The sequence below is a fragment of the Myripristis murdjan genome, chromosome 13, assembly GCF_902150065.1.
Source record: "Myripristis murdjan chromosome 13, fMyrMur1.1, whole genome shotgun sequence".
Lineage (NCBI taxonomy): Eukaryota > Metazoa > Chordata > Actinopteri > Holocentriformes > Holocentridae > Myripristis > Myripristis murdjan.
The window spans coordinates 40,683,866-40,703,388 of record NC_043992.1 but is presented as its reverse complement, the minus strand read 5'-3'; the positions used below and the strand labels follow the sequence as shown (position 1 = coordinate 40,703,388).

At 42.9% G+C, this 19,523-nt stretch overlaps 1 protein-coding gene across 1 annotated transcript in view; it reads left to right on the top strand.

Annotated features, from left to right (window-relative positions):
* Nucleotides 1-351: 351 nt before the first annotated feature.
* The window catches only part of LOC115369784 (protein NLRC3-like), a gene marked incomplete at its 5' end in the record, with an annotated part of 79,721 nt that continues 60,549 nt past the window's right edge, over nucleotides 352-19,523 (top strand). Inside the window, 2 exons of the mRNA XM_030066450.1 lie at nucleotides 352-2,099; nucleotides 2,196-2,369. Of these exons, the coding sequence (XP_029922310.1) occupies nucleotides 352-2,099; nucleotides 2,196-2,369 (1,922 nt within the window). The remainder of the gene's footprint in view (nucleotides 2,100-2,195; nucleotides 2,370-19,523) is intronic.

Genomic DNA, 19,523 nt, shown 5'->3' with positions numbered 1-19,523 from the left:
CTCTTCATTTGTTTCTGCAGTCTGTTGTTTGGCGGCGGCTGCTTTGTGTTGTTGTCCTCTGATAGCTGTTTACAGAGGTGTTGTCATGGCTACGTCTTGACCAATCAAGAAAGGCAGCCCTTTTAGCTCCTCCTAAAAGTTCCTTTAGCTGGGCCCAAATCAAGTTCCAGGAAATTTAACCTGGAACAATGTTGTTCTTCAGGTCTCGGCACACCTCGCTAAGTTCTTACAGTCAAAAAGGACCAATAGATACATTTACCAGGAAATATTCACATTTCTAATTTAATACAATATGGATTTGTTGATGTTTTGTTGTTTGTTCATTCAGAAACTGCAGCTGCAGCGTGCCAACGTGAACTCAAATCTAACCTGAAGAAGAAGTGTGAGTGTGTGTTTGAGGGGATTGCTAAAGCAGGAAACCCAACACTTCTGAATCAGATCTACACAGAGCTGTACATCACAGAGGGAGGGAGTGGAGAGCTCAATGAGGAACATGAGATCAGATGGATTGAAACAGCATCCAGCAAACCAGCCAGACCAGAAACACCAATCACATGTGAGGACATCTTTAAACCTTCACCTGGAAGAGGTGGACCAATCAGGACAGTGATGACAAAGGGAGTGGCTGGCATTGGGAAAACAGTCTTAACACAGAAGTTCACTCTGGACTGGGCTGAACACAAAGCCAACCAGCATGTCCACTTCACATTTCCATTCACTTTCAGAGAGCTGAATCTGCTGAGAGGGAAAAAGTTCAGCTTGGTGGAACTTCTTCATCACTTCTTCACTGAGACCAAAGAAGCAGGAATCAGCAGGTTTGAGCAGTTCCAGGTTGTGTTGATCTTTGACGGTCTGGATGAGTGTCGACTTCCTCTGGACTTCAACAACAACCAGATCCTGACTGATGTTACAGAGTCCACCTCAGTGGATGTTCTGCTGACAAACCTCATCAAGGGGAAGCTGCTTCCCTCTGCTCGCCTCTGGATAACCACACGACCCGCAGCGGCCAATCAGATCCCTGCTGAGTGTGTTGGCATGGTGACGGAGGTGAGAGGCTTCACTGACCCACAGAAAGAGGAATACTTCAGGAAGCGATTCAGAGATGAGAAGCAGGCCAGCAGAATCATCTCCCACATCAAGATGTCACGAAGCCTCCACATCATGTGCCACATCCCAGTCTTCTGCTGGATCACTGCTACAGTTCTGGAGGACGTGTTGAAAACCAGTGAGGGAGGAAACCTGCCCAAGACCCTGACTGAGATGTACATCCACTTCCTGGTGGTTCAGTTTAAAGTGCAGAACGTCAAATATCATGGGAGAGATGGGACAGATCCAGTCTGGACTCCAGAGACCAGGGAGATGATCCTGTCTCTGGGAAAACTGGCTTTTGAGCAGCTGGAGAAAGGCAACCTGATCTTCTATGAAGCAGACCTGGCAGAGTGTGGCATTGATATCAGAGCAGCCTCAGTGTACTCAGGAATGTTCACACAGATCTTTAAAGAGGAGCGTGGGCTGTACCAGGACAAGGTTTTCTGCTTCGTCCATCTGAGCCTTCAGGAGTTTCTGGCTGCTGTTCATGTCTTTGTGACATTCATCAACTCTGGAGTCAATCTGCTGTCAGAAGAACAATCAACCTCCCAACTAAAACTCCTCCAGAGTGCTGTGGACAAGGCCTTACAGAGTCCAAATGGACACCTGGACTTGTTCCTGCGCTTCCTCCTGGGTCTTTCACTGCCGACCAATCAGACTCTCCTACAAGGCCTGATGACACAGACAGGAAGTAGCTCAAAGACCAATCAGGAAACAGTCAAGTTCATCAAGGAGAAGATCAAGGAGAATGAATCTCCAGAGAGAAGCATCAACCTGTTCCACTGTCTGAATGAGCTGAATGACCATTCTCTAGTGGAGCAGATCCAACTGTACCTGAGATCAGGACTTCTCTCCACAGAGGAACTGTCCCCTGCTCAGTGGTCAGCTCTGGGCTTCATCTTACTGTCATCAGAACAAGATCTGGAGGTGTTTGACCTGAAGAAATACTCTGCTTCAGAGGAGGTTCTTCTGAGGCTGCTGCCAGTGGTCAAAGCCTCCAAGAAATCTGTGTAGGTTCAGAGATAACTGGATATATTGAACACATAACATGAGGTTTTCTACACAAGAGAAACACATTTAAATTTATTGTTTTCATTTCTCCTCAGGCTGAGTGGCTGTAATCTGTCAGAGAGAAGCTGTGCAGCTCTGGCCTCAGTTCTCAGCTCCCAGTCCTCTAGTCTGAGGGAGCTGGACCTGAGTAACAACGATCTGCAGGATTCAGGAGTGAAGCGTCTCTCTGCTGGACTGGAGAGTCCACACTGCATACTGGAGGCTCTCAGGTCAGGATTCCTCAACCTGCTCAACACATGACCAGTTCAGTCCTGATTTACATGCAGTCTCCCCTGTAGCCAGCTGTGAGGACACTGAGGTCTGGAGTGGGGCCCGACCGGTATGGATTTTTTGGGGCCGATGCCGATTCTGATATTAGGGAATAAAAAAAATCTGATAACCCATAGATCGGCTTATTAAATCTTTACGTTTTTCAATTTTAAAAAAAGATGAAATACCAGCTTTGAATGGCTTAAATATAGTTCCAAACACTTGTTACAAAGATATTAATTGAAGGGAGAACATTTTACTATTGTCAGATACTTTTATTATCAAAAATTGTGTTGAACAAGCAGCATATGAACAATTTGAACATAAAACAAATCAAAAATATGATGTGCAAAAAGGCAGTATCATCATGTCATCATGTGTAGCTTTAAGGTGCTGCCATAGGTTGGTTGTGTTTTTTGCTATTTGCTTGCTTGATCCCTGGCTCACAGAAGCTGCACAAATATTACAGACTGCTTCACCAGTGACATCCTTGGTGAAGTAGTCCCACACCTTACTGTGTCCAACTTCTTTTGCCATCTGTAAAAAAAAACAAAGTAAGACATAATATGCATTAGTTAAAAAATAATGTCACAAATCTGTCTAGTTACATGGGCCATTTTGAAACTCAAACATTAAGCATTTGTCTTACTTGTGTTCACATGAATATGGCGCGTACACTCCTGGCCACTTCATTAGACTAAACCTATTACTTTTAAAATGTTGTTGACTGTAAGAAAGCTGATAATTCTTCTTTATGGTTATTATTGAGGTAGTAGTGGGTGTTGGTGTGAGGAGCATCATATTGAGGTGTCTGATATTTTGTCAACCCCACTTACATGCATCAGAGGGTCAAAATACTCTGAACACCTCTCAATATACTGCTCTCCACACCAACAGCAACACCCACTATCATCTCAGTAAACATAAAGAAGTCTCTCTGACAGTGTCACCATGTACAAAGTGAGACATTTATTACAGTACAATTCATGGTAGGCCTGTTATTGCTGTGCATTACATTGCACAGAGTCTAATGAAGTGGTCAGTGAGTGTATTTAATGAATTATTATCTGTAGTTAATAGGTAGGTGGATAAACAGCATCATAAAAGTCTCTGGTAAAACATGATTTGAAATGCGCCTCTCTGATGTCCTCTAAACATGCTTTCACATTTTCTTTCCTCCATGAAGTTAAAACTTCGTCCAGAAACGCTTTTTCCTCCTCAACGCCACAAGTTAAAAAACACAGTCTGTGCTCTGCTGTAAATAAATGCAGCCCACAGGGTTTCTGCATGGCGACGACACGTTATCCTAATGTGCTCCGGTCTGATCTAGTCTGCTAGCAAAGTGCTTAGCAAGGTAATATTGAAGCTAGGTCATCCTGACTTTAGCTTGCTAACATATCAGTCAAGCATGACAGACACAGCGAGGCTCGCCATGGGGAATGGGAAACTTACTGAGTTATTGTTTATTTCACAAACTAGTTATGAACTTACCATTGAGGCAAACCGCTGGGCTCAGTAAATGCGCTGTGGGCTCTTCAGTCTTCTCTCTACTTCTCTCTGCTGTGGGGGGACTGTGGAGCGGGATGTGAAAGGAGTCGGAGCGCCCTCTACTGGATACGTAACGTAAGGACATTATTTCTAAGAAAACACCATATTCCCTGCATTTAACCAGTGAAAAATAAGTGTTAACATCGGCGTCAATCAGCCAACTTTTGGCCGATTACCGATTATTCTCTAATGGCTATAACCGATTTATCGGTCGGGCCCTAGTCTGGATAGGGTGGCCATACGTCCGGATTTAGGCCGGACAGTCTGGAATTTAAATGCCTTGTCCAGCGTCCGGCGCAGTCTCAAGCCGGACGCTTGTTTGTCCTCCTTTTTGGATTTGCACTTGAACGCAAAGCTGCATATCGTCCAATGGTGTAAGACAGGCCCGGACTGTACATCGTGGGAACTGGGAGATTTTTCTTTTTCGTCATAGACTTTTAAATTACAATCCAAAAAGTGCATTCATTGGATGCGCGTTAGTTTTTCTCCTCCTGCGCTGCTGTGTGCTCATGCCGGTGTGTGTGTGTGTGTGTGTGTGTGTGTGTGTGTGACTGAGGAGCACACACCCACCGGCGCTGTCTGAAGCGTAGCGCGGCGAGAACAAAGTTAAAACAGCAGCGCACTGACATAGATTGTGTAACAAAGCGAAGAGTTGCCACTCTGCTCTATTTTCACTGGCTAACAGCAGCACACTGGCTTAGCTTGTCTATTCAGAGAAGAGGTATCACTTCGGCTTTTTTTCCAATCTAAGTTCTCACATGCATACTACTGCTCATTCATTGGTAGCTGAATTGTTAGGTCTGTTTGATAAGTAATTTACATTTTTAAAATAAGAATAATAATTTAACGTATTGTTACATAAAAAATCCAACATGATGCAGGTCAAAGACTAAAACAAGACTATTGACTAAAAGTAGACTAAAATCCTTTGTAATTTAGTCGACTAAAACCAGACTAAAATATTTGGATTTTCTTTGACTAAAACCAGACTAAAATATTTGGATTTTCTTTGACTAAAACCAGACTAAAATATTTGGATTTTCTTTGACTAAAACCAGACTAAAATATTTGGATTTTCTTCGACTAAAACTAGACTAAAATGCCAAAACTTTTCGTCGACTAAAATGTGACTAAACAAAAAAGAATACAAGTTCACTAAATATGACTAAAACTAGTCATTTGACACAAGACTAAGACTAAAACTAAATTGAATTTAACACTGGTATCCCCCAGACTTCACTTGCAGACTCACAGACTTTGAGGGCGTGTTCCTGGGAAGTCTGCGAGTGCTGAGGGCTTTCCAAATCCAGAGTCCAGAAGGGACCTCAAGTGGACTTTCTGCAGACCTGCAGAGAGTCTGCTTGGGTTGCAGACTTCTCTGACTTACCCACAATTCATTGCAATATGGACATGACATTATAGATTTTCCAGTTTCCAACTAAAAACCAAAACTAACTTATGAGAGTGTAAAACAGCTACTGTATTAAAATGTTACTTGAATCATGTAGGCCAGCAATAATATTCAACCACGTCATGATGCAGAAATATGTAGAGGTATAGGCTTTAGAGGAATCAAACCAAAATGCATTTTATTACTGCAGCCTGTCCACTCTCCCTCTCTCTGCTCTCCTTTGGGTTTGGAGATTAGACACTGACACAGACTATGAGGTCATGGGATTCATGACGCGTGCGTACCGACCAATTTTGTTCTCACCACCTTGTGTATGTTTGTGAATCAGAATCATTCTAAACTGACAGGCGCGTGCTCGCAATTTGTGATTAGCATACTACCACGCCCCCATTTCTCCATATATGGAAACCGTTTGCCTAGAGTTGATTCATGAATGAAGGAAGTGGTTACATGAGGAGAGAAGTAGAAATTTCACAGTTTGTTAGAAGCGATGGTGCCAAGAGGCAAAAAAAAAACAAAAAAAAAAAACAAAAGAACTTTACAACCACAGAAATCGAAACAATTGTGTGCGAGGTGGAAGCCAGAAAAGGAATACTTTTCCAGAGTATTTCCTCGGGGGTGACCATGGTAAAAAAAAAAAATTTAAAAAATGATGTTTGGATAGCAATAACCAAGGCTGTTAACGTAGTATCCCTAGAGAAGTGCACTGTGGCCCAGGTGAAAAAAAAGTGGTCCGACATAAAAGTTGATGTCAAAAAACGCATTATGGACCAGAGGAAAAAGGAGACTGGTGGAGGACAAGGTCCACCTTATCTAACGGCACACAGTAGTTTTTGACATAGACGGTAGGAGTAGTAACCGGGAAGGGCGCAAGGCAGTAATTTCGCCTCGGGCGGCAACATAGGCAGAACCGCCACTGACGCCACAGGATGAGAGACGAGCAGCAATAATTGGACAAACATCCATTCATGGAGCATGTCCACAAAATGAAGGTGAAAGTGATGACATCCAAGGAGAACCCAAAGTAACTGTACTGTTATATTTGCAATTATGTGTGTTCCTAATGAACAGGCACAAGTCAATCTGAAAAACATTTGATTCAAATGAAAAAGGCAAATCCATTTGCAACAATTTAACAACTTAATAACTGTCACAATGATGAGGGTGAAAGTGTGTCAATTTCATGGTTATTTAGTACATCTGGCCAATATATTAGTATATTAATTATTTTTTAAAAAAGTTAATTAAATCTCTTTTTAATGAATGTGGTTTTATATACTCTGCATGTACTTAAAAGGTGTGTATTTGCATTTCTAAGTCAGTTTGGCCTTCCTCATGTGTGCGTACGCATGGACTGAGGCAGCTCTAAATTTGTTCGCAGAGTAAGAACAAATTCGGGTAAGAAAATATTGATGAGTCCCAGATTTGTGCGTCAAACGATCGTACGCACAGTTTAAGCACAGATTTGTGCGTACGCACTGTTTGTGAATGAGGCCCATTGTTCTTATGTTTGCTTCTTCATGAAAACGTTAACCTCATAGGTGTGCATGTAGTTCCAACAGATTGTTCTGTCTCTCTCTCTTGTCACTGTGAAACTGGAGATACTGGAGAATTTGACTGAACCATTTTTGAAATATAACAAGTCACCCTCAGTTGTCAACCTGCTGAATGAAACATGCAGCAAGCTGCTCTTCATCTAGAGACAATGTCAACCTCCCAGAGAGCAATTCTACATCTTACATGTACTAGACTGCTGAATATTTTAAAATTTTCTATAAATTTTGATCAGTATCAAAGAAATGGCTCCAGCCATGCATACAGCTTCATGTCACTGAACAGATTCCTAAGCTGTGTAGGTTTCTGTGAAAACACAAAGCAGATGATGTGGTGGACTGATTGTGTTTGTGATGGTGTGCAGGCTGTCAGGCTGTCTGCTCACACAGGAAGGCTGTGCTTCTCTGGCCTCAGCTCTGAGCTCCAACCCCTCCCATCTGAGAGAGCTGGACCTGAGCTACAATCATCCAGGAGACTCAGGAGTGAAGCTGCTCTCTGCTGGACTGGAGGATCCAACCTGGAGACTGGAGGCTCTCAGGTATGGAGAGACACACACAATGTCTTACAGAGGCCTGAGGAATATTGTTTCATGTTGAATGGTGGATATGAGTGACGTGGTCTGCTAAATCCTTCATAGGGAAGGTTATTTACTTCTACTAAAAAGTAATTGAGTTAGTAACTGAGTTACATCATTGTCAAAGTAATTAATTACCAGGAAAAGTAACTATTACGTTCCTTTTTAAAAAAAAAAAAAATTATTCAAATATGTCAAATTAGTTGGCTGCACTGCAAAATTTTCCGCTGTGAATTCACAATAAATTATTGGATAAGTTTTGCATGACTTTCACAGTAAGGATTACAGCAATATACTGTGAAATGTACTCACAGCAATTTACTGTAATTTCACATCTGTGATATTACAATGCATTGTTGTAAAAGCACAACTGTGTACTGTAACTTCACAGCTTCAATGACAAAGCAATTACTGTGATATTACAGTACATTACTGGGGAAGTACAACCTTTTGCTGAACATCATTACAACAAGGCCCTGTACTTTTACAGTGTGGACTGTGAAAGTAATGCACAAGTTGACAGTAATTTACTGTGAATTTACTATGTAAACTGTGGAAATCATGCAAAAATTGGCCAGTAATTTACTGTGAAAGTAATGCAGATGAAGTTTCCATTTACTGTGAATTTACAATCATTGTACAATTAACACACCAACACACAACTCTGAGGTAAAGTCAATGTTAGCCCAATGGCATATTTATTCACAAATAAAGGGTTATTCAACATAAATGCCAAGAAATTCAAGAATTCAAGAAATTCAACTTCCTAGTCCTCGTCAAACTTTCCAAAGCATCTTAAAATGCAGAGAAACTGTGCAGAAACTTGTCATTCAACTACCCAGCTGTGTCCCAATAACAGTAAGAGGATGGGAGTGAGGCCTACATGGCAAAGTAAGAGAGGAAGGGAGAGAGCGATGAAGGGATGTGGTGAAGGGGTCAGGCGCTCCTCTCAGTCTCAAACCTTCTATAATCCACACGCAACAGCGTCGTACAAAAATCTTGTAGTGCAAAGTTGTCTTCAAAAAAAAAGTACAAAAAGAACAACTCAAAACTGAGCCTGACAACTGCTGCAGCTAGGGTGGCCATACGTCCGGATTTAGGCCGGACAGTCCGGAATTTAAATGCCTTGTCCTCCATTTGTCCTCCTTTTTGGAGTTGCACTTGAACGCAACGCTGGCCCGGACTGTACATCGATATCAGTCATATTTTTCGTCATAGACTTTTAAATTACAACCCAGAAAGTGCATTAATTGGATGCGCGTTAGTTTTTCTCCTCCTGCGCTGCTGTGTGCTCATGCCGGAGTGCGTGTGTGTGGCGCTGTCTGAAGTCTGAAGTCACTGGCTAACAGCAGCACACTGGCTTAGCTTGTCTATTCAGAGAAGAGGTATCACTTCGGCTTCTTTTTCAATCTATGTTATCACATGCATACTACTGCTCATTCATTGGTAGCTGAATTGTTAGGTCTGTTTGATAAGCAATTTACATTTTTAAAATAATAATTTAAAATATTGTTAAATTTAAAAAAAAAAAAGAAAAAAAAAAGCCAACATGATGCAGGTCAAAGACTAAAAAAGAATATTGACTAAAACTATTGACTAAAACTAGACTAAAATACCCCCCCTAGCCTATATCAGACCACATGGGCAAATGCTACAGCTAGCTAACGTTAGCTAGTTAGCTAACAGTGCTAATATCACTTAAAATCCCATGGGTGTTCTGCAAACAGACGTTCTGCAGCTCACCTTCTCCATTCAGCCCAGAAGAGAAGAGGGAAATGGCCTCTTCAGGTTCAGTGTGAGTTTGGTTATGTCATGTGACTTACCAGGGAATATCTGAATACAAACTTTCACTGTAATAATACTGTTGAATGCTGTGAAATCCTTGCATTTTTTTACTGTGTTGCTGTGATATTACAGACCTTGTTGTGATATAACAGGGGTGTTTTGATTTGCAGGATTTTACTGTAAAATAACAGTTAAATGCTGTAAAATCCAAGGATACTGTAGTAACCATTGGGATATTACAGGGAAACTTAATTACACCAAGTTACTGTAAAATAATACTGTTAATTATTGTGAAATGCTGGTAATTTATTACAGTGTGTCAGAGAGCCGGGGGGGGTTTGTTAAACATTTTCAATCAACCCGACCGCAACTCAGACCACAAGTCGGTTAAAATAATGGACCCGACCTGCTTCCCGACCTGCTTATTTTAAAAGGTATAGGCCAAAACTGACATCCTTGAGTCATGTGCATTTAAAACTAAGTAGGCTATTACAATTTTGATGCAGAGCAGTTTAACGTTAGGAACCTGCATTATTGCATTAGCCTATTTTATCCCGCTTCACCATGCATGCAAAAGTTTGTAATAATAAATTAATAATAGTAATGCAATAATAAAAAGGTAATAATAATAATAGTGTGTGTGTGTGTGAAGGGAGAGGAGAAGAGGGAAGGAAGAGCCGGGGGTGGGTGGAGGGGTGCGCCAAAGTCTGCAATGGTGAAAATATGGGTCCCTCAAGAAAAAGGTTGGGAACCACTGATCTAACGGCCTCTGATAAAGTAGTGATACCCTCTTGTCTGGGTGGGGAATTCCATTCATGTTGATAAATTACAAAAAAATGTAAAGTCCGATCGGTTTGAAAATTGACACGCCGCGTTTTCTGCACAAGACACACATTTTTCATATAGGATAATTAAATAATAATAATAATTATAATAAAAAAAGATCTGGGGCTTAAGCAGCTCTGATTGCTGACAGAGAGCTGCTCGGTTGAAGCCGCACCAGTGAGTTCAGTTACAGCCTAGTAACAGTGCATTTTATTGTCAGTAACGGTAACGGCGTTGTAACGGGGGAAACAGTAATTTTTTTTGATTACTCATTACTGATAAAAGTTACACCATTAGTAACGTGTTTATTTATAAAGCTGTTATTCCCATCACTGTTTCCTGCCCATGTTTCCCTCCTCAAAGAGAATCTGCTGCTCTGACTCTGAGTCTGTCTCAGTCGAAGGGCTAGATGACTACTGGGTCGCAGCCTGCGGTCCCTACGTAGGAGACGTCCTTCGTAGGTGCTGATATCAGGTTTACTGGAACTAAAAGTTTAGTGAATTGGGACGGTGTAGCCTGCGGAGGATTCCTACGTCATTATTATCGAGGCTTCCCGAAGCGCATTCGAGTGATGCAGCGTAAAATGCCTAAGCAGGTTTCAGAGGTGTGTCAGTGAACACCTGTGCATGAAACCAAACGATAAGCAGCTTCAACGCTCTCCAGATGGACAGCATTGATTCTATAGTTTTATGTATTTTATTTTATTTTGTCTTTGCGAAGATGCAGGAGCTCAATCACTTGTCCCGTCGCAACCGGGTTATGTATTTTCACACAAGGGAGCAGCGTTATCAGGTAAAATAGTAGCCTATAAACCGTTTATTATAACAGCACCCGCTGACATAGCCTGACTGGTTATTTGTTTACTTAGGCCGACTTATATTTCATCTCACGCCTCAGACCTACAGACTATCCCAATTAAAGTAACTGTACACATGGCTACATTGTAACGTACCTGATGCGCTGATGGTTGCTATGGAAACATCATGCAAAATGCCTGTCTAACTCATCTAACTAAACTTGCATTTACAGGCGTTGTTCAGATACAGTTAACAGCTAAACCCAATCTATGGTGGTAATTATAGGCATGGAAACTTATCCAAACGTCATGATATGAACATTAAGACGGTCGAAAACATGCTTCATAATTCCAGCAATGGTGGCTGATCCAGAAATTCAACTGGACTGAAAGGTACCCTGGGAAGTAGGCTGTAATGTCGGCCGTGAAGCATCGTGGAGGTGTGTCCTGCAAATGAGTCAAAAATAGGCTGGATCGGTCGGCTGCATTATCAGGACGCCGCGCTGTAAAATTGAATTGGGACAGCACTTGTCGTGACGCCGTGACGTAAACAGCCTACAAATACGACCTGGGCAGCGTACAGCCTTTGAACTGAGACAGAGCCTCTGTTTCTTCCTCCAGGGTGGACCATGGTGGAGAGCAGTGGCTGAAACCAGGACTGAGGAAGTGTAAGTGTGGATTGAATTTAATTTAATTTAATTTAACAGGGACAGTGCACATTAATGAACATTTCTGTAAATGCACCAGAATTTGCTAAAAGGCCATGTTGAGAATAGTGTGTTTCTGAATATCTGCTGGGACCTCTCTGCCCTGGACAGCAGCTCCGGGCAGAGAGCAGACTGGACACAGAGATTTCTTGTTTTGCCTTTTATACAGGGAACTTTGGCATTACAGATGAATGGAGCTTTACAAAGTTGTGAGTGGATAATCTTTGAGCAGAACAAGAATATATTCATTCATTCATTCATTCATCTTCTAAACTGCTTATCCTCACAAGGGTCTCAGGGGGTTGCTGGAGCCTGTCCCAGCGCACAGAGGGCGGAAGGCATAGAAACACCCTGGACAGGTCGCCAGTCCATCGCAGGGCACAAGAAAATATAAAGAATACAATTATTTCTACATGAATGAAATAACTGCATCAATCATGCTGAAATGTGCAGTGCAAATAGATGGCTAATAGAATGGTACATTAGAATAAACGGAGCAACGTAACACACGGCAACTCACTCTTCACCAACACACTCATTGGACAATACGCCAGAGACTGACGGTGCTATGACTCCTCCCACCGTCTCTTCAATGTGAACACATTAGGACCCCAACAGTGCTGCCTACAATAAGTGCCTGACTGAAAAGAGAAGGACCTGCGACGTCCTGAAAAGTGCCTGAACAAAATGTAATCCACGTATGCTCCTGCTAACAAAGGCTGAGAGGGGAGGAGCCACATCATGAACAACTCTGTCAGTCACACACACATCTGCATACCTGAGCAGGTTTTCCAGCTCAGGAACTTCTATTTCCTTCAAAGTGGGCGCTGGTGGAAGTGATGCGGCCTCTTATCAAGAGTCTCCAGTGTTTGTTTCTCCAATAACTGTAGTGGCTTCAGTGCTGTGGAATCAGCCTGTGAGCAGCTTGTTAAAGCACAGCTAATGTGAGAGAGGATCACTGACTGCAGCAACATCTTAGCAGCTTGACTTGACATGGAGTTCCTCATGAGCCTAAAATTCAACAAACTCAGTTTGACTCTGACAGACTTTTTTTCCCCGAGCCTTGAAGGAGAGATGGCAGTCGATCGTAACGCTGAGATCCTTCAATTCTGTTGCGACTTGTTCCCACTTCTGTTTGACTCCTGAACACAAAGCAGCAAACATTCAGCTGTTTAGATGCTGCAGCTGCAGTTTCTGCTGTTTGTTCTCAGCTGCTTTTACCTGCTGAACCAAACCAAATCACATTTGATGGGTCACAGGTGTAGCCTATCACCATAGGCGGCGCTAGGGCATCGGGAATGGGGAAGCTAAACAAAAAAAAAAATGTTACCCAGCAGCAGCAGACTGACGCTTATAATAATAAAGGCTCCATCTTGCTAACATGACCCAATGAACCCTATTTAACTGAGCATTACACTCAAAATTACAATAATATTTCATATAGGCTAGGCTGATATTGCTGATGTCGTCAAACTGAGATGGCGCAGCAGAATAATTCATTCATTCTTTACACAGATTAATACTCATTATACTGTAGTAGCCCATATTAATTCATTAATTATAAAACGGGTGCTTCCCATCCTTAAATGTGATTGGCTGAGCCGCGTTCCATGCCGTTGTAAAATCAGTGTAACCCTCTGGCAGACCGCAGCACAAAATATCCCTGCGCCAGTGTAAACGGACATAGCGTTGCCTAGCAACCAACTACTCTGCGCTCCACTTCCTCGTTAGGTCACATTTGTCTTTTGTAGACATTTGTCAACAAAATGTCAGACTTTGTGGTGAATTTTGATTTGCTGGGTGGCCTGAGCCTGGATGAGTGGTTGGAGGAGCTGCTTGGTGTCTGTTAAAAGACGCTGAATTCACCACCAGCAACAATGTTTTCACTGGTGTGGTAAAGAAACTCCGCCGAGAAGGACGTGACAAATCTTCCCACCACCAAGCCATAACCGAGGCAGACTGCCAGAAGATGAAGCACTTTCAGGCACCAAGCTCAGACACACCTTGGGGGCTTGTCTGTAAAGTCTGGTTTGACGTGCAGCTTCATGGGACGCAGGGCGAACGAGGGCAACCGCAAATTAAAGCCCGACTCCTTCAGCATTCGCCACAACGAAAATTACCTAAAATATGTCACCCTGTCTTTGAACGAATGCACAAAAAATCTCAAAGATGCTGCCGAAAAAACATAGAAAGCCTGAGGGGATTCATATATGAGCAGCCGGGTAACCCACTGTGTCCGGTGGCCTCCCTGGAGAAATAGCCTACCTCTCCCTGCTGCCTCCTGATCCTCCTGCCTTTTATCTCCACACAAAGTGGACACAGTGGGCTCTAGTTTCGCAGACCTGGCGAGGCGGGGACACAGTGCAGCTGCGCTTCGCCAACTGGGTGTGGACAGGTGGATTTTGCAAGTTTGGCACGCCGTGCTCAGTGGACTCCGCCATCCCTCCTGCCGGCGGAGGGGAGGAGAGAAGGCGTGGAGTGGGTTTGACACAGCCGATTCACATTTAACCAATCAAATGAGCCCCTGTCCTCGCCTTTAAAATGCACTGGGCGAAGGCGTAATGAACGTTTACACAGTTGACATGGAGGAAGAGAGCAGCAGCAGCAACACACACTCAGGACAATGAGGCCAGTCTTGACTGCTGGAATGTTGCTGGAGCTACCATCCATCCATCTGTCCATCCATCCATCCATCTGTCTGTCCATCTGTCTGTCCATCCATCTGTCCATCCATCCATGCATCTATCCTTACATTCGTCTTCCTCATTCCCATCTTTCCATTACCTACCTGCCTCACATCTCTCTTTTTCCAGCTCTGTCACCGTTTGTTAAAGTTATTGATTTTTACGAGCAAATATAAATTTAACTGTGAAGCCCCCATTTTTAATGAATGTTTTTACCTCAAAGGATAATCCTCACCATATTCAAATAAATAGCCTACATGTTTGTTTTGCAACTTTCAACTCCATCACTTACCCCAATGGCAAATTTCCTTTGGCTTGGATGTGGCCCAAATGAACAGCAAAGATGTGGCCCAGTTACAGAAGTGAATGACGGCCCATATCTGGCCCAGGTATATGAAAGCTGTGTTTGAACCATAACATAGCCAGACCTCTGCCACAGCTGGACCAACACCAAAAGATCATATGGCTTACAGCTGGGCCTCATACGGCACGCCTGTATGGCTGAGTTCTGGTAAAGCCTAATGGCTCTTATGTGGCCCACATGTGGCTCACAGACCAAAAGCCAGATTTTAGCCAGAAGCTAACCTAATTTACACCAAACCTTTTACCTGGCTCACTTTCGGAAGTGAATGATGGGCCACATCTGGCCCTAGGGTGTATTAGCTTTAACTGAACCATAACAAAACCAGACTTCTACCAGGAGTGAACTAAATATGGTCCTTATGTGGCCTTCATATGGTTGACAGAGTGACATTACTTGAAGTGAATGACAGGTCTGCTGGCACCAAATAACAATAATAATTTTAGTGCAATATGAGCAGTGATTAAGTCGCCCTGTATATGGATCACTTTAACCATCCATTATATGTATGAAAATGAAACACACAAGTTTTGCTTCAAAGTTTTATTTCACAAAATGTAGTGCAAACAAAAATGAACAGTACAAAAAATATGAACAGTATGTAACTATAAATGAACAGTTTAAATTGAGCTGAACTGTCAGCTCCAGCTCTTTTCTTTTCATTAGCAGTTTTTCTCTCTTTTCTCCCACCATCTCTGTCACCAGCCAGATGAAGCCATGTCTGAGACTGAGGAAGTCACTGGGTTTCTTCTAACAGCACCTTCACAATGCAGAACATTAGAAAGAGTAGTGTTATTGTAGCTTTTGATATAATGTAATGCACTGCAAATTTTCAAAAAGTTTTTATATTTCATAAACTGTATGTATGACTTCCAGTTGAATCAGTCAGTCACTTGTCAGATGCATAGAGAGGGAGGAGACAGGCCAAGGAGTGTCACCTCTCACGTGACACTGGTTGCATCACTACAGAAAAGTACTGTGATTGGTTCGTTGAGGCCAGGGGATTGTGGGATTTGTAGTTCTTGATAGACCACACTTAAGCTAGGTTACTCGCTAAACCAGTCTCCCGGTCCGCACACACACTTTTGAGGGCAAAGGCGAGTGAAATGTTTGCACTAAGAGAAGCACATAGAAACTGAAAGATGGCCACTCGACCATATATTCATGTTGGTGGACGGGCAGAGGCGCCGCGCATAGATCTCTGGCTTCATTACTCGCTAACGTTAGCAGCTAATCACCACTGACACGCCTCAGCTGCGTTAGCACCCAACGTTAGCAGCTAATATAATTTATATACGGTATATAAATTATATTAGCTGCTAACGCCCAGTGTGGTATTACCACAGTGGCGTTAGCAGCTAAGCAGCTAATATAATTTATAAACCACACGGGAGCTGCGTTAGCTGCTAATATAATTTATATACCACACGGGAGCTGCGTTAGCTGCTAATATAATTTATATACCGTGCTTCATATGGCTTCATATAGACACAGGTGCTGTGTTAGCAGCCAATGTTAGTAGCGCTTAAAGTTAGCGACCGCTTTTAGCAAAATCAGACATTAGAGATCATTAAAGTTGAATCAAACATTTTCATCCTAAAAGCAGCAGGCTTAGCGAGGATGCTGACGCAGCCGTAAGCCTGTGTCTAGTCACCGCCTTCACACGTCTTAAAGAAGAACAGACTTCTGTTTGGCTAATCATCTTATAGTTTTCTCCTCCAAAGACCAAAGGTTTTGTGGAACCAAAACTTAGTGAGAATAAAATCGCCATTTATTATCATTAGTTCAACAAAATTTAAAAGGTTTCAAATTCACTTACCAAGCCAGTTGAAAGATGAGAGGAGCCAGGGGAAAAATTAGGCAAATAAGGTCCTGGTCATGTGCTGCAAAAGCCTCCACTCTGCCACCTGGGCAGGTGTCAGAGTGTATGGCCAAACTGAAGGTTAGGATGTGGCCCACATGTGTTCTGCCATATCACATTTGCCAGTTACAAGTCAGGTGTGGCCCAAAAGTAAAATCTGTTATCTGGGCCAAGCGCTTCAATTACAGAACTGTCCCAGAGGAGAAATCCCCTCCATTTTTGAAGGTATGGCCAAACCAATGTGGTTATGATGTGGCCCTCATGTGTTTTGCCGAATCACATCTCAGCCAGAGGAACCAGCTAGATGCCACATGTGGCCCAAAAGTCAATGCTATCAGGGTACTGATGCAACAACACACTAGAGATTAAAACAAAGGTTGAAGTTTTTACATTCGCTGTTCTAAACGCCCAGAGTCTGGCAAGGAACTGATGCATTTTACATTTTCAATTTGTGTGGAGTCAGGGTTTCCCCTAAACAAAAAATTGGCACCGGACAACGTGACCGGCAGGTTTTCAATTTACTGGACAAATGTTTGAAATTCCGGTCAAATATTATCTGGATTTATTGAGCTTAAAATTATATGCAGGCTATATAAGAATATCAAGGCATGTCAATTTATAGCGTAATCTTTTTATTGAAAAGAGGCTGTATCAAATTAAATGAGTGCCGTCAACTGACTCACGTGCGTAACGTCTAAAATAAATCAATAAATATTGCACAAGCCTGTGCTCTTTTAACATGAACATTGCATACAATTGCAAACAATTGCAACTACAATTTGCAAACACAAAAAAAAGCTCATACCATTTTAATAACGCGGCGTGCTGCCAACTTGAAATCAAATAGATGCAATAAAAACTTAATTCAGCAGCTGAATTAAAATCCAAAGTCTCAAGTGTCTCTCCAGAACTTGCAATGTGCATCAGTCTTGTGACCTTGTTCTCCTCCAGGCGACTTCGCTGAGCTGTTTTGATCCGGTTCTGCAGAGAGAAACCTCTCTCTCTCTCTCTCTCTCTCTCTCTCTCTCTCTCTCTCTCTCTCTCTCTCTCTCTCTCTCTCTCTCTCTCCCTCTGGTACACTGGAGACAGGGATCACGCAGTCTATTTAAAAAAAAAAAAAAAATAATAATAATAATAATAATAATAATTTTAAAAATTACGTGGAAATTGACTGTTTTAATAAAATTCAAATTGTGAATATTTTCACCGGATAACGGAAACCCAGTGTGGAATATTTATATATATGGAAGAAGAACTGTGTAGTTAACAGGAGCAGCTCCAGACACCATGACTGGAAAAAAGACATCACCGTACTGGACACACTGTTTGACTGACAGGTGATCAGGTTGGGTTTCCATGACGCTGCCAAACGGTGCCAATCTCCTTTGACCTGACATCAGCTGTGACGGGACAGTCGATATGGAGATAAATTTATGTGCTGATTGAGATAGTAGCATTGAATAGTGGTTTTTGTGGGTATTTATTGTTAATGTGCCTGACAGTCTGTGAGGTTGTGGTGACGTGTGCGCACTGCCCGCCTGTCAGCCAAACTTCCACTGCGCCGGCTCCGCTCCGCCTTGCACTGAAAGTAGACGTGGTTTCAGATGGTGAGCTTTTGGCGCACCTCGGCGAAGCCTTTTGGCATGAAACTGTCACTGTGCCAAGCTGAATCTGTAGACACCTCCCCCCGCTGCGCTGCCACTCCCATCTTTGCTCACCTCGGTCTTTGAAACTTGCAAACCGTCCACCTCTCCGGTTTCGCCGGTCGAAACTAGCTCTGCGCGGGGTTCGCCTCACTGCACCACCCCGCGCTGCGCCGGGAAACTAGAGCCCAGTGTGACAGCGCCGATGTATGGTAAATTAACAGTATACTTTTATTATTATTGTTATTGTTACAACCGATGTTAGTCATAGGCCTACGTCTGAGCAAAAACGCACCTGTCGCCAAACGCACACCACCAAAAGAGGAGTCCAAACATAACTGAACACTATTTTAACAATTGCACTATTAATGGAAATATCCAATTCAACATTAACGAGCCCAAATAGCCTGATGTGACATGATGATGGCACTAGATGAAAAAGCAATCTTAGCGTCTGTGTTGCTTGGCAACCGTTCTGTCCACTCTATCTTGCTTGGTGGAAGAATGAATAGTTCTCAATTTTATTGTTGCATTATTACCAATAAATTATTGATTTTTTTATGTGTTTATTTTATGGGCTATATGTAGGGTAACCGTTTTATATTAGAACGCCCCTCAGCTAGGGCTGGGCGATATACCGAAAATTTACCGATACCAAAATTTATGACGATAACCGACGTCACTTTGCTCATGTCGGTCTGTTCGGTATTTTAAAAAAACAAAATAAAAGTCGTCTTTGTCTTTTTTGGCTGTGTAGGCAGGAATGTTCATGTCCCTTTAAGACGCTGTACTACGTGTCCAGCGTGTGTGGTCACGTGACTCCACCCCTCCAGTCTGCAACAAGAAGGGAACAGTGTTGCCAACTTGGCGACTTTCTCGCTAAATCTGGCGACTTTCCAACTCTCCATGGTGACTTTTTTTGTCAAAAGTGACTAGAGACAAATCTAGTGACTTTTCCTGGTGTTACTGGAGACTTTTCTGGTATTTTGGAGACTGAAAGCTCGTGTCGTTCCTCTGCAGTTCCTGTTCTCAGCGAGCAGCGGGTGCTGACGCGAGCCCCTCCCCCGCCCCAAAGTCCTCCCAGGCGGTCACAGCCTCCAGCTGCAGTCAGGAGAGGAGCAGAGAGGAGACCCACCACTCCGCCTGCAGGCAGCAGATGAATCACACATGCACAAAGCCGCGTTGATCGCGCCCTTATTCCTCTCCTACAGCGCCCATTACACTCCATTACAATCACATGCAAATCGCAAATTATGCAAATTAGGCGATGACGTCATTTGGCGACTTCTAGCAACTTTTAGGAGAGCCAATAGCTTCTTTCCTTACTGAGGAGCTGGCAACACTGGAAGGGAAAGAGACGCTGAG